General features: G+C 41.0%; 1 protein-coding gene across 3 annotated transcripts in view; it reads left to right on the forward strand.

Annotated features, from left to right (window-relative positions):
• Positions 1–13,783, forward strand: part of LOC141224337 (polymeric immunoglobulin receptor-like) — a 161,644-nt gene extending 147,861 nt beyond the window's left edge. For all 3 annotated transcript variants that reach the window (XM_073666927.1, XM_073666932.1, XM_073666935.1), the window contains 4 exons: positions 9,643–9,758; positions 11,204–11,323; positions 11,426–11,448; positions 12,279–13,783. In XM_073666927.1, the coding sequence (XP_073523028.1) occupies positions 9,643–9,758; positions 11,204–11,323; positions 11,426–11,448; positions 12,279–12,356 (337 nt within the window). In that variant the 3' untranslated portion in view covers positions 12,357–13,783. The remainder of the gene's footprint in view (positions 1–9,642; positions 9,759–11,203; positions 11,324–11,425; positions 11,449–12,278) is intronic.
• Positions 13,784–16,291: the final 2,508 nt, after the last annotated feature.

Here is a 16,291-nt window from a genome sequence, read left to right on the forward strand (position 1 = left end):
TGGATGGCTTTGTATGCCTTGGTTAGGGTTTTGAACTGGAGTCTCTGGGCAATGGGGAGCCAATGAAGGGATTGAAAGAGAGGAGAGGCCGGGGAATAATGTGGGGACAGGTGGATTAGTCAGGCAGCAGAGTTTAGGATAGATTTGAGGGGTGTGAGAGTGTTAGAGGGGAAATCACAGAGCAGGAGGTTGCAGTAGTCGAGGCGGGAGATGATGAGGGTGTGCACTAGTGTTTTTGCAGATTCCCTTCTATAAGCACCTCGACTAGGTTCTGAGCAGGAAGTGTATACGCTATGAAAATTAGAAACTTAGAAATAGATGAAAACCACTATGGCTAAAACCAGTTGAAAGCGGCACAATATATGACAAAAAAAAAACGTTTGGAGAACTAAAGCAAGATGGTAGCGATGAGGCATTAGAAATTATAAAGAAAAATAACTTGTGTAATAAACAAATGACAGCAGTAAAGATCGATATAGAATTAGTGATGAGCGAGCACTAAAATGCTCGGGTGCTCGATGCTCGGGTCGAGCAAATTGGAATGCTCTGGTGCTTGACCCGAACAATGAGCCCAATGTAAGTCTATGGGAAACTCGAGCATTTTTCAGGCAGCTTCCCCCGGCAGACAGCAGAGGCATAAAAAATTGCCTAAATCGATGGGAACAGTGCTCAAATGACAGGGGAACAGCATGGGGAAGACCTCTGGAAGCATTTATGACTCCCAGGTCACTGCTGTCATCAACGTTGTCAGAGGTATTACGCCACTTTTACGGACTCACAATAAAACATACAAAAAAGAAACCAAAATGGATTTTCCCAGGAAATATGTTAAGGAACATCCTTTCCAGTGTAATGACTTGTATATAAGGCAAAATAAATAACCAAAACCAAAAATACTCCTCCACATCTCGGGCTATGTTTACATGTAGCGTTTTTGATGCGTTTTTGCACTTTTGCATTGCTTTCAACCATGACAAATGCATTCACCGGGAGATGTCATTTTAACATTTTACAACCTTATCTGGCCATGTGGTGTGTGAGACATAATCAGACACATCCTGTTTCATTTATGAAGGAGGGACTCTGAAAGTCACAAAGCCTATTTTTATAGGGCCATCAGGCGGCCTTTACTATTTTTAAAGGGCCAGCAATCGGCCCTCACTATTCTTAGAGAGCCATCAGCCGGCTATGCTTTGTTGTTCCCATTACTAAAGAGAGGGTCTCCTATACTGCTATTGTGTACGCAGTAAGTGGCAGGGCTGTCCAAAATTTGGACGCACCCCGATACTCCTTTGAAAATTTGGACGCACCCCAATACCCCTTTGAAGAGACTTAGAGGAGGGCCTCCTGAAAACAATGTTTCCATTATTAGGAAATGGGTCTCCCATACTGTTTGCCCAAGTAGTGAATGCAAGGGCTGCCAAAAATTTGGAGGCACTCCAATGCCCCTTGGAAGAGACGTGGAGGTCAGAGGGCCTCCTGAAAACAATGTTCCCATTATTAGGAAGTGGGTCTCCCATACTATTTGTCTATGCAGTGAATGCAAGGGTTGCCGAAAATTTGGAAGCATTCCAATGCCCCTTGGAAGAGACGTGGATGTCAGAGGGCCTCCTGAATACAATGTTCCCATTATTAGGAAGTGGGTCTCCCGTTGTGTTGGCCTATGCAGTGAATGCAAGGGTTGCCAAAAATTTGGAGGCATTCCAATGCCCCTTGGAAGAGACGTGGAGGTCAGAGGGCCTCCTGAAAACAATGTTCCCATTATTAGGAAGTGGGTCTCCCATTGGGTTGGCCTATGTAGTGAATGCAAGGGTTGCCAAAAATTGGGAGGCACTCCAATGCCCCTTGGAAAATACGTAGAGGGCCCCATGAAAAAATGTTCCCATTATTAGGAAGTAGGTCTCTCATGGTGTTGGCCTATGCAGTGAATGCAAGGGCTGAAAAAAGAATTGGGAGGCACTCCAATGCCCCTTGGAAGAGACGTAGAGGGCCTCATGAAAAAATGTTCTCATTATTAGGAACTGGGTCTCCCATAGTGTTTGCCTATGCAGTGAATGCAAGGGCTGCCAAAAATTGGGAGGCACTCCAATGCACCTTGGAAAAGACGTGGAGGAGGGCCTCATAAAAAAATGTTCCCATTAGAAAGGAGCGGATCTCTATACTTGTAGTGTCCATGCACTAAGTGCATGGGCTGACAAACATTTACCCATGGGGGATATACATGAACATACTGTAAAAAAAATCATAAACACCCGTTAAAAAAATTATGTGAGTGTTGCATCACGGACCCCGGTCACCCTGGTGATATGGTGGTGGAGGATGAGCATGAAGAGAAGGAAGAGGACAATAGCAAATAGCCAAAATCAGGAAGCGTATACCCATGTGTGAGTGTGAAAAGGTGCATGGGAATGCACCTCTCAAAAAAAGACACTTGATTTGAGTTTATGTTACGCTGCTATCATTCGGTGGTGTTGAGAAGTCTGGCCCAATCCAGCCTTTGTCCATTTTTATAAGAGTCAGCCTGTCAGCATTTTCAGTTGACAGGTGGATGCGCTTATCAGTTATAATTCCACCAGCGGCACTAACAACCGGCTCTGATAAAATGCTAGCGGCATGGCAGGCCAGGACCTCCAAGGCGTAGAGAGCCATTTCATTCCATGTGTCCAGCTTGGATACCCAATAATTATAAGGAACAGAGGAATCACGGAGGACATTGGTACGGTCGGCAAGGTACTCCCTCAGAATCTTCCCAAACTTTGCACTCCTTGTAAGAGTACCCCGCGCCTTAGGACCTGTGCGATGGGAGGGGCTGAAAAAACTCTCCCATAACTTTGACATTGTTCCCCTGCCTCTGCTGGATTGGAGTTGTTTCTCTCTCGTCTGTACTCCTTGGTTGTCCAACCTCTGCCGCCAGCGTATTCAGATGGGAATTTTTTTAACAATTACGCAACAAGGGCCTTCTGGTACTGCCACATTTTATTAGGCCTGTCCTTCGTGGAAATAAGAGACAGAAAGTTCTCCTTGTAGCATGGGTCTTGAAGTGTCTCAACCAATAATGACTGTCACCCAAAATTTTGACAATGCGAGGGTCACGGGAAAGGCAGCATAACATAAACTCAGCCATGCGTGCCAGACTGCTAACAGGCAAGACTTCCATGTCCTCACCAAGAGGACGACTGACCATGCTCTCCTTCTCCTCCTCCCTGCCCTCAGTCTATCCACGCTGAACAGACGGTATGACAGTTGTGCAGGTAGTAACGTCTATAGTGCATGAAACTAGCTCCTGTTCTTCCTCCTCCTCCTCTTCCTCATTGTCACCCAATCCACATTGGGATGAGATGAGGCTGGGCTGTGTGTAATCACCCTGTATGGTTTCTTGCTCCATCTCATCGTGCTCCACCTGCAATAAAGCCTCTTTGATTGTGAACAGAGAGCGTTTAAGAAGATAGAGAAGCGGGATGGTGACGCTAATTATGGCGTCATCGCCGCTCACCATCTTGGTGGAGTCCTCAAAGTTTGGGAGGATGGTATATATGTCTGACATCCATGTCCACTCCTGAGGTCTTATGTGTCGAGTCTGAACTGAATACCGACGGCCTTGTTGATGCTGGTAGTCAACAACTGCCCTCTTCTGCTCACAAATCCTTCCCAACATCTGCAGTGTAGAGTTCCAATGAGTGGGGACATCACACACCAGTCGGTGAGCCGGAAGCTGCAAATGCTGCTGAAGCACGGCAAGGGTGGTGGAAGCTGTAGCTGACTTTCTAAAATGGGCACACAGGTGGCATACTATGACAAACAGATCCGGCAGCTCCGGGTAGGTTTTGAGAAACCGCTGAACCACAAGGTTAAGCATATGGGCCAGGCATGGTACATGTGTGAGCTCGCCACCAGGTTCTGGCCATTGTCACACACGACCATGCCTGGCTGTAGTTTCAGCAGTGTCAGCCACAGATCTGCCTGCTCTTTCACAGCTGTCCACAACTTTTCAGCATTGTGCAGTTTGTCACCTAAGCATATTAGCTTCAGCACAGCCTGTTGCCACTTGGCCGAGGCAGTGCTGCAGTGCTTCCAGCTTGTGACTGATGTGGTCATTTTGGCGATGGAGGCTGAAGAGGGGGAGGAGGAGGTGCAGGAGCTGTAGAATAAGGGGGCAACCCTGATTTACCCAGGGCCCGCAATCCTCGGCGTTGGTAGGACGTGTTCCGTTCCATGGTCTAACTGGGTCTCGGCTTCCACTATGTTATATTAACCCAGTGTGCCATTAGCGAGATGTACCGTCCCTGCCCACAAGCGCTTGTCCACATGTCTGTGGTTAGGTGGACTTTCCCAGTAACTGCGTTGTTGAGAGCATGGCTAATGTTGTGCTTGTGTAATGTGGGATCGGCACACCGGGAGAAATAGTGGCAGCTAGGGACCGAGTACCGAGGGACGGCCGCAGCCATCAGGTTGTGGAAAGCTTCTGTCTCCATGAGCCTAAAAGGCAACATTTCGAGTGCAAGCATTCACGAAATGTAGGAATTTAGTAGTGTGGCCCGTGGAGCGTTGGCTGCGTATTTGCGCTTGCGTTCCATGACTGGGGTATGGACAACTGAATGCGGCGCTGGGACAAGGACGTGCTTGCTGATGGTGCTAGTTGCGAGTGTGCAACGACAGGTACAGGGCAGGAGGCATCTTCGCATGTACTATGGACAGGGGATTGGCTTGCACGCACAACAGCGGAAGAAGCAATGGTGTCACCCACAGACACTGTTCCTGGACCCTGGGGTTCGTCCCACTTAGTCGGGTCCTTTGCTGCCCTGTGCCTGATCATGCTGGTGGTGGTCAGCCTGGTAGTTTTGCTATCCCTGCTGATCCTGGCTTGGCAGGTGGTGCAAATGTCCTTTTTGGGGTTATCGTCAGAGTCTTTAAAAAAAAAAACAGACTCGGGAAGACCTAACAGTTGTACTGGCAACATCCGTCGTGTTGGTGTTACGGGGAACGGTTGCCCGCCTTCTGTTTGCGGCCACCACACTGCTTCTTCCTGCCTGTTGGGGTGCTCTGCCTCCCTCCACCTGTGTGCTGCTGTCCTCGCTCTGCATGTCCTCCTGCCATGTTGGGTTAGTGAGTATATCATCCACCACCTCGTCTTCCACTTCCACACCCTGATCCTCCTCCTGACTTTCTGGCAATTGTGTGTCATCATCGTCCACCTCTTGTGACACTTTCCTACCGTCACCTTCGTATGACCATGGCTGCTCAAATATTTGGGCATTGCTACATGTGATCTCCTCTTGCCCCGCTTCAAGTGGACCAGACGAGAGGCCCGAATCTATAAATGGAAAAGTGAACAGCTCTTCGGAGTGTCCAAGTGTGGGATCAGTTGTCTCTGGGCACTCGGCATGGTGGGAGGAAGGAGGATTAGGGTGATGAATATGTGGTCCAGACTCATGGTTACTGAGACTTGACCATGTGGAAGACAAGGTGGTGGTGGTGGCTAAGTGACTGGAAGCATTATCTGCTATCCAACCAATAGCCTTTTCAAACTGCTCTGTGTTCAATAGTGGTGTTCTGCGGTCCCCTATTAATTTGGACAGGAAGGTCGAGCGAGAAAATGTGGGTGTGTGTTGTGGCACAATTTCAGCTTGCCCGCGGCCTCGGCCTCTGCATGCACCATCACCATCACGTCCAGTTCCCCGTCCCTTGCCACGTGCCTTGCCCATTTTAAATGGAGGACAATATCTTCCACGCTCACTGCAAATGGCTGAATTTGGAGCCAACTTATATGTGAGAAACCATGGTTTTAAATAGCTGGCCTGTAGGTAACTATTTTAACAGCAAACTGGTGTCAATTGCTTCACTGACTCACAAAAAACAAAATTTCAATGGAGGCCAGAAATGGCAATGGTTTCAGCGCAATTATATATGATCCGTGTGCCGGATTTTTAGCTCTGTAATATGGAAAGGACTTGGCTGTATTCTGCAGTGCCAACAAACAAATGGCGCAGAAAAATGGTGTTCTCTGGATTGCTTTTTAAGAAAATAATCAGGATTAAAATAGAAAAAAAAATATTCCTGTCCCCTAAGACCTGGGGCTATTTCTACAAATATCTATAAAAGCAGCAGACAGAACTGGAATGAACACTCTTGCTATGTGCGCTGCAGTCTGCTATATACCCTGCCTGCCTAGCACTGATATCTCTGCAGCTGGATTAGTCCTCAGAAGGACTGTTAGTTCAGTTGGATATGTGTCTCTAATATAGCTTGGTATACCTACACTAACTAATAAACAACCAAATCTCTCCCTAGATCAGCAGCACCTCTCCCTACACTGTCTGATTCCGGAGTGACTGTATCGAGCTGGCGGCGCCAGGTCTGAAATAGACCTGATGACACTGTGCGGCCAGCCAATCACTGTAATGCCACAACCAACATGGCTGTGGCATTACAGTGTGTTGCAGGCAATCCCTGAATGTTGATTGGCGCTCTAAAGAGCCAGCATGCAGGGAGGGGACCCGAGCTTCCGCCGAGCAACCCCGGAAATACTCGGTGAGCGCCGAGCATCTCGAGCAGTGAGATGCTCGGGCGAGCACCGAGCAGTAGTGAGCATGCTCTCTCATCACTATATAGAATGACTCATTGCCAAAGAGAGTAAGAATAACCCAAAACTATTCTTTAACTGTATAAGTAATAAGATAAATAAACAAAACTAATCTGGGTGAAATGGTGGAAGAGGATGAGAGAAAGGCCACACTATTAGACAAGTTATTCTCTAATGTATTAACCCCATCTCATGACAGATGACATGACCAGTGATATCATCAATCTGCTTCACCCAACAAGAAGTGTGACACTGTCTGAAAAACACTAAAATATATACAAATCACAGGCTTTGGATGGCATACAGTCCCGAGTTCTTAGTGATAGTAAACAGAGGGTGGTTATTAATGGAACTCTCATTTGGTCACAGATAACAGTAGTGTATCAAGGGTGTCAGTATTGGGCCATCTTATTTTTAAAATGTTATTAACCCCTTCAATCCCAGGCCATTTTCTATTTTAATCATTTTTCTTTTTTTTCTCACCTTCTTCCAAGAGCCATAACTTTTTATATTTCTGTCAGTATGGCCATATGAGGGCTTGATTTTTGCGGGATGAGTTGTACTTTTAATGGTGCCATTGATTTTACTAAATATTGTGCTGGAAAAAGGGAAAAAAATTGCAAGTGCAGCGAAATTGCAAAAAAAGTGCAATTTCACAGTTGTTTTTTGTTTTTTTATTTACCATGTTCACTGTATGGTAAAAATGACCTGGCAATGTAATTTCCCAGTTAAGTATGAATACGCAGTTAACTAATATATGTAGTTTATTTTTTATTTAAGTGCTGAAAAAAAATTCAGAGATTTGTATGAAAAAAAGTTTTTTGCGTTTTTCGCCATTTTTGAGACCCATGGCGTTTACATTTTTTGGGATCTGGGGCTGGGTGATGGCTCATTTTTTGCGCTCTAAGGTGATATCTTTATTGATATCATTTTGGGTTAGCTACAATGTTTTGATCGCCTCTTATTGCAATTTTGCAGCGGCCCAAAAAATTTAATTCTGGCCTTTCAATTTTTTTTCTCGTTAAGCTGTTTACCGATCTGATTAATTTATTTTATATTTTGATAGATCAGATATTTCTAAATGCAGAGATATTCTGTGTATTTTTTTATTGTTTTATTTTCAATGGCGCAAAAGGGGGTAATTTGAACTTTTGTGGGTTGTTTTTTTTTACATATTTTTAAAACCTTTTTATTTAATAGTCTCCTTAGGAGACTTGAAGCTGTGATCGTCCGATCACCTGTGCTATACATAGCAGTGCTACAGCAGAAATCATGATCTCATATGAGAGCCTGCATTCACAGGAGTATCGCAATGACAGGCACAGGGGTCTTCTGCAGACCCCTGACAGTCATGACAACCCATCACGTGACAGGGGCACCGATGGGTGGGATTAATGATACACGTTCGTCTAGCGCATGTTCAATCTCGCTTTCAGAGGTTGACAGCGGAATTTAAATGGTTAACAGCCGCGGATGAAGAACCGCTCTACCCGCAGCTGTTACAGTCACATGACAACTGATTAAATCAGCTATCATGTGCGGGGAAAGAAACGGGCTCAGCATTGGAGCCTGCATCAAAAGTCAGGGACATAATATATAACGCATATACAGGGTGGTCCAAAATTAGGTGGACAGAAAGTGTAATAATGTTATGAAGGGGGAGATTTATCAAACATGGTGTAAAGTAAAACTGGCTCAGTTGCCCTTAGCAACCAATCAGATTCCACTTTTCTTTCCTCACAGACTCTTTGGAAAATGAAAGGTGGAATCTGATTGGTTGCTAAGGGTAACTGCTCCAGTTTCACGGATCTAGTTTTCACAGATAGATCTCCCCCAAATCTGTTTTCTTTTCAGATAATTCAGATAACACATAATAGCAAATAATTTAAATACAGATCAAAGAAAATGGATTTTAACAGAGTATTGGAAATCTCAAAATGCTGAAACCGTTAGAGCAAATTGGGTTGAAACATTTGGTACTCAAGCCCCAAAGAGACAAAACATTTACCGCATTCATGACCAATTCAATGCCACTGGCTCAATCCTTAATGCTCCAAAAACTGGTCGACCCAAAACAGTCTGTACAGAAGATAATAAACAACTTGTTGCTGAAACATTTGTTCAAAGTCCAAAAAAGTCCACAAGAAGAGCCTCTTTGGAATTGGGAATTTAACGAGCTTCTATCATGCGAATCCTGAAATCTATTGGGTGGAAAGCTTATCGTCCACCTACTTTTGGACCACCCTGTATATGTCATATGTCGTGAAGGGGTTAATGATCTAGTTAAGAGCATGCAAGGTAGAATTTTAATATTTGCAGATGATACTAAGCTCTGCAAAGTAATCAATACATTGTATTTTACAGAGGGATTTCGGTAAGCTGGAGGATTGGGGCATTTAATAAGGACATAGCTAAACTAGAGCGAGTTCAGAGAAAAGCAACTAAGATTATTAAGAGAATGTGTGGACTGTAATACCAGGACAGGGTATCAAACTTGGAGTTATTCAGTTTGGAAAAATGAAGGCTTGAGGGTGATTTTTATACAAAGTACAAATAAATGAATGGACAGTACAGAGATCTTTCTAATGATCTTTTTACATCTAGGCCTGCAATGATGAGAAGGGTGCATCATCTACACCAAGAGGAAAGAAGGTTTAATTATTATCATAGGTTCAGATTCTTTACTGTAAGAGCAGTGAGACTATTTATCTCTCTGCCGCAACATATTTTAATAATCGATCCGCTAAACAAGTATAATGCCTTTGCCTTTCTTGAAAAATTAAATATTACAAGTTCTGAATACAACATTTTAGAGATGAAACAGTAATCCAAGGAACTAGTTTAATTGCCATATATGGAGTCAGGAATGATTTTTTTTGTCCTTAATTAGGACAATTAGCATCTGCCATTTTGTCTTCCTCTGGATCAACACTTCAGGTTATAAGTTGAACTCGATGGACTTGTATCTTCTATTAATCTTAATATAATGAAACGAGTTGTTTATTAGCAGCTTTCTTGAATAATATAAAAAAGTCATAAATTATATTTGTATCTTCTTTTAGCATCAGTGTGAACAATCAGAACGCTTTAGTTCCTGCCATTTTGTCAGTTTGTGCTGCAGTCCTGGTGGCAAGTGTTGCTTTCTTCATCATTAGACTCAGAAGAAAGAAGAATTCAGGCACGTATGAACAGTAAATATGTATTGAACAAATATTAACATGGGCACTTTGCTCAGAACATTTTGCTGGCAGAAAACTTACTTAGTTCCTTGTTAAAGGTTTTTTAATGGAGAAAAAATAGGCAAGACGATCCTGATCATTTCTAGCAAAATGAAAAACGCCAAACCCTCATTTCTCCCCTCCGTTCCTTCAGCACCTTTTGGACATCCTCCATACATATTAGATAGACAGCAGAATTTGAGGAAAAAATATGGATCTGCAAAAATTAAAGCCTTTTACCATTTCAGTCATATATGGCTTAGATGAGAATGTCTGTATCAACACACCAGAGGTCATGCTTGCTTTGCTATGATGTTTCCATAACTCCCATTCACTTATATAGGAAATATGGAAACGATCAGAGACACAAATATTCCCTTATTAGTTAAGAACCAGTAATCGAATTTGCATGAGAGGTCATTGATGGAAATATGAGTGAAAGTCTGGTTGATATTTACCGTAGATTTGTCACATTTTGAAAACCAATGGAGAAAGGATAACATCATTGACTATGTGTATATATGCATTTACGTGATATAATGGTAAAGAGTTTGAAAACATAGGACACTTTAACATACAATGAATATGTTTGTATGGTGCATGTAAAATGGGCCTATATGGTTAAATTGTACATAAATAAGATTTTAAGGGGTTGTCTTAAGAAGATAAGTCCAGTATGTTTGCATTATTAGCACATTTACTTGTCATAGAGAGGGGAAAACCAACTTAGAGCCTTACTTATTGAGCCAGGACAGAGAGTAGCTCTGTAAAATAGCAATTGTCTTGGACCTCGTAAAGGAAAAAACTTCTGACCGCCTAGGCTTCTGTTTGCCATAGTTTTCGAAACTGGGCCCACAACAATCAGCTGATTGTTACAGTAGAGTAGCTCCCATTTCAAAGAGTCTGTTTGTAGTGAGTGAACCCTTTTAAGTTATACACCACATGCTATATACATGCACTCAATGCATTCCACAAATGGACATAGAATGGCACTAGTGTTGAAGAACATTTAGTTAGATCTCTTTGTCTCTCAACCCTAAAGCTACAGGAAGAATAAAAGAAATTGGATACACTATTGAGGAATGGAAGAATGTTCTACACACCATTCCAAAGCAATTTGTCGTAATTCAACGTTTTGGGAAAATGTTGCCAACCCTAAAGAATTCAAATTTCAAAAGTTTCGACCATCTCTACTATGTTGTCTTTGATAGATCCATCTATAATAACACACTTTGGTCCAGGCGTCTATCGATGTGTCTTTCCTTCAGCTGAATCAATGCTAACTCCACTTTCTAGTGCATTTAGCTAGTTACTAAAATATGTAAAGTTGATAAGGATGATTGTATTCAGACTACAACCTTCTTGATCATGATTGATTATTTGTTTCCATTTTCTGGTAACACAGATTTGGTTTCTGTCGGAAGCTACAGGACTAACATAAGTATGACTGACCTGGATAATGTTATAGGCAAGGACAACCCTTCCGTTATTGATACACAGGAAACTAATGTCAGCCACTCAAAAGGTAAACTAAAAATTAAAGAATTTAGTTGACTCCCTAAGAATCACATACAGAATATTTGTAATAATTTTCTTCTCTATTAACTCTGATTCATTATATTTCTAGATGGAGAAAAGAACAAGAAAAAGGTAAATGACAAACTAACATTTTACAAAAATATTTAAAATAATTTAAGCCAGGCCGCTCAGATGTGAATGGTCCTTATTTCATCCATGCATTTGCTGGGTGTACAGGTTTTGGTTACCATTGAGGAAGTACATGACATATCACATGAAGTCTTGTGTAATAACTTCCTGCATACACAAATTGTCAAAAGAAATGTCGAGCTTGCAATAGTGGAGAGAATCTGAATCAGCACTAACAGACCTGAGCATTATTATCGAATCACTTTGAAATAATAAGCAAGTGAAAGCTATACTAATGTTATGTCAGGGAATTGCTATGTAAAGAGTTGCTTAACAATGGCACAACTAGAAGGAAGAGGGACTCATAGGACTTTGAATCATCTGATAGGAAATAGACACTGGTGGAAAATGAACGGCTCTATTAATCAGCTCCAGTTGGAGTGGTCTTCTTTTGGATTTTAGGACCACTTTATGATTTCAGAACCTGAACCCTTCAGAAGATCCTTTAGTATTGTATAGGGCCAGTTTGCTTGGAATCTCCATTTGGACTTATTGCTAATTTTAGTGAATTTTAAATTCCAGGAGGAAGACACATTTGTTCATTTTTAGAATAGAATTTCAATCATTGGAAATATCCAATTTTGCACATAAGAACATTGCAAGATTGCCAGTATAATGTTTGATATAACCATGCAGTTGTGAATACTAGTCATGCATGTTAAGGGTTAAAGAGAGCATATACGAGTAAAGGGGCAAAGCTGTTAAATAAAACTGTCCAAAGTACGTTTGTTTTTTTCTAATCTAATTCATAACAATGTTTTATGTTTCCTTAGGGATCTCAGGAAAATCTTGATTATACCAGCTTCCTGATCCATCACAACGGATCTCCAAATGAAGAAAATATTGCTTAAACTTTCTTTGGAATTTATAAACAAGTCATACACAAATCAAACAATAACATTTTTATGTGATATATGTGTAATCAATCATTAATCATTGCAGCTACAACAACTTTTCTATGTCTCTGTCCCATATATGTGAAACTCTACCTTTACTTATGCAGTGAAAATACTTATGTTGCTAAAAAAAATCTGTTGAATCAACAGAAGAATGAAGATTGTGAAGGGTTAAAGGCAGTATAGGGTACAAACAATCAGATATATTTGCACTAAAGTGACAACCTCAGAGCCAAAGATAAAATATTTGAAGGCATTGATTTATTCATCGGCTTACAGAAGGAAATCTCCCAGACAAGAAATGAATATTGTCATTATTGTACTGTTTTTAAAATAAAACTAATGCTTAAAAGGAGTCTGTCACACCCAGATTGCTCATTAAACTCCTTATACAGGAATGCACATGACTTAGCACTCATAAAAACAACCATGTGGTATACATTTTATTGGTTTTGTTGCCACATAAAAAATATTTATTTTGTATGCAATGATGGGGTTTTGGTGCACCCATGGTGTGGCCAAGGGCTCAGGGCACCATTATGCTCCCAAAATTTGCATACTGAACAATATTTCATTTCTTGTTTGACAGCGCTCAGGTTTGCACTGCTTGAACTCAATCTGGCACGGACACTACAACTATGATCATTTCATGTAATTGCTTATTCTCAATGTTGTCACCTGTCTGCAATAGCATATATACTGTGGACAGGAGCTATTGGTGAGAATCTCCAATAAAACTATGTGATCATGGCTGCAGTGTCCGTGCAGAGTCACTGATTGAATTCAAGCAGAGCACATTTGAGTGCAGTCAAGCATGATATGACATAGTGCTCTGTATGCAAATAAATTGAGGGGGCATAATGGTGAAATAAGCCCTTGGCTACACCAAGGGTGCACCAAAGCCCCCTCATTTACATAAATAATCATTTTTTATGGCAAGTATGATTTTTATAGGTTCTAAATCCCCTACATACTTTATAAGTGGTTTCATTAGAGTTTTGGGGTGACTGACTCACTTTAATATTTTAAGAGATAGAAGTGTAACCTTTGAAATGCAGTAAAGCGGATCAATAATTGGTACATCTATCATTGGTCCAGGTCACAATCAATTGTTGTGCAAGTCACATACATGTTGTATTGCCCTAAGCTATTATATTACAGGACAGCTTGTTTTTGAGTTTTAGTAGGGTAGATCAGTGTTATAATAGTGGCAATGGGCCTCAAATTAAACTGACTATCTAGAAAATATAAGCTACATTAGCTGTTAGAAATAAAAAATGGCTTGTGATATCACTGGTGTTCCAGAACACAGGAAGTTTTGTCACAAGATGGGATGGCTCATAGGAGATCTTCATTACTTGGTTCAACTTTATTTTAATTTTCAGCGCAATTGATCCTTACTTAGTACAACATGCTTCCAGCGTGATTACGTCATCCCCTCTTAGGGTAACATACAGTCATATGAAAAAGTTTGGGCACCCCTATTAATCTTAAGCTTAATGTTTTATAAAAATTGGTGTTTTTGCAACAGCTATTTCAGTTTGATATATGTAATAACTGTTGGACACAGTAATGTTTCTGCCTTGAAATGAGGTTTATTGTGCTAACAGAAAATGTGCAATCTGCATTCAAACAAAATTTGACCGGTGCATAAGTATGGGCACCCTTATCATTTTCTTGTTTTAAATACTCCTGCCTACTTTTTACTGACTTACTAAAGCACTTTTTTTGGTTTTGTAACCTCATTGAGCTTTGAACTTTATAGCCAGGTGTATGCAATCATGAGAAAAGCTACTTAAAGTGGCCACTTGCAAGTTGTTCTCCTGTTTGAATCTCCTCTGAAGAGTGGCATCATGGGCTCCTCAAAACAACTGTCAAATGATCTGAAAACAAAGATTATTCAACATAGTTGTTCAGGGGAAGGATACAAAAAGCTGTCTCAGAGATTTAACCTGTCAGTTTCCACTGTGAGGAACATAGTAAGGAAATGGAAGAACATAGGGACAGTTCTTGTTAAGGCCAGAAGTGTCAGGACAAGAAAAACATCAGAAAGGCAGAGAAGAAGAATGGTGAGATCAGTCAAGGACAATCCTCAGACCACCTCCAGAGAGCTGCAGCATCAACTTGCTGCAGATGGTGTCACTGTGCATCGGTCAACTATACAATGCACTTTGCACAAGGAGAAGCTGTATGGGAGAGTGATGCGAAAGAAGCCGTTTCTGCAAGTACGCACAAACAGAGTCGGCTGAGGTATGCAAAAGCACATTTGAAGAAGCCTATTTCTTTTGGGAAGAAGGTCCTGTGGACTGATGAAACCAAGATTGAGTTGTTTGGTCATACAAAAAGGCGTTATGCATGGTGGCAAAAAAACACAGCATTCCAAAAAAACACTTGCTACCCACAGTAAAATTTGGTGGAGGTTCCATCATGCTTTGGGGCTGTGTGGTCAATGCCGACACTGGGAATCTTGTTAAAGTTGAGGGACGCATGGATTCCACTCAGTATCAGCAGATTCTTGGCAATAGTGTTCAAGAATCAGTGATAAAGTTGAAGTTACGCAGTGGATGGATCTTTCAGCAAGACAATGATCCAAAACACCGCTCCAAATCTACTCAGGCATTCATGCAGAGGAACAATTACAATGTTCTGGAATGGCCATCCCAGTCCCCAGACCTGAATATCATTGAACATCTGTGGGATCATTTGAAGAGGCTGTCCATGCTCGGCGACCATCAAACTTAACTGAACTGGAATTGTTTTGTAAAGAGGAATGGTCAAAAATACCTTCATCCAGGATCCAGGAGCTCATTAAAAGCTACAGGAAGCGACTAGAGGCTGTTATTTTTGCAAAAGGAGGATCTACTAAATATTAATGTCACTTTTCTGGTGAGGTGCCCATACTTATGCACCTGTCAAATTTTGTTTGAATGCAGATTGCACATTTTCTGTTAGTACAATAAACCTCATTTCAAGGCAGAAACATTACTGTATCCAACAGTTATTACATATATCAAACTGAAATAGCTGTTGCAAAAACACCAATTTTTATAAAACATTAAGCTTAAGATTAATAGGGGTGCCCAAACTTTTTCATATGACTGTATATTACATTGCATGTGCTATTTTGGATTACATTTTTAATTGAAACTTTCCTGTGAAGCAATAATTGAGAACAATCGTATTTGTTTGTTTTGCCTTTTGTTAACCAAGCTAATTGATAATTATTGGAGATAATAATAATTTGCACTATGTTTTCCAAAATGATTATGCATTCTGAGATTTAGTCAATTGTTAAGGCTCATGTTTTGCACATTTTAATTTCTGTTATTGTCTTGTTATCAAGCAATGTAGCCAATAAATTATCCTTACAGCAAAATGTTCCAAGTATCATTTATGTCCTGGCCATTGTCATTTATTTCCTGAATTTTTGTGGTATGCAGTATATACCATCAAAATGTACATTGGGTATGTATGTATATATGCATGTATTTGAATGTTTAAGTGACTAATAACCTGAAGAGTTCATTTTGACTTGTAATAAAGTAGATGAACTAAAAGCTGTAGAAAGTGTTCAACAAATCAGAATTGAAACCTATTGGTTACAGAAGCACCAACTATACAGAAATATATATACATATATACGTTGTATATAAATATACAGGTTGAGCCATTTATATGGATACACCTGAATTAAATGGGAATGGTTGGTGAAATCAACTTCCTGTTTGTGCCACATTAGTATATAGGAGGGGAAAACTTTTCCAGATGGGTGGAGACCATGGCGGCCATTTTGAAGATGAACATTTTGGGTCCAACTTTATTTTTTTCAATGGGAAGAGGGTCATGTGACACATCAAACTTATTGAGAATTTCATAAGAAAAACGATGGT

This window comes from Phyllobates terribilis, unplaced genomic scaffold (assembly GCF_046119375.1).
Source record: "Phyllobates terribilis strain yellow unplaced genomic scaffold, ASM4611937v1 Scaffold_2__4_contigs__length_985480577, whole genome shotgun sequence".
In the NCBI taxonomy this organism is placed as follows: Eukaryota; Metazoa; Chordata; class Amphibia; order Anura; family Dendrobatidae; genus Phyllobates; species Phyllobates terribilis.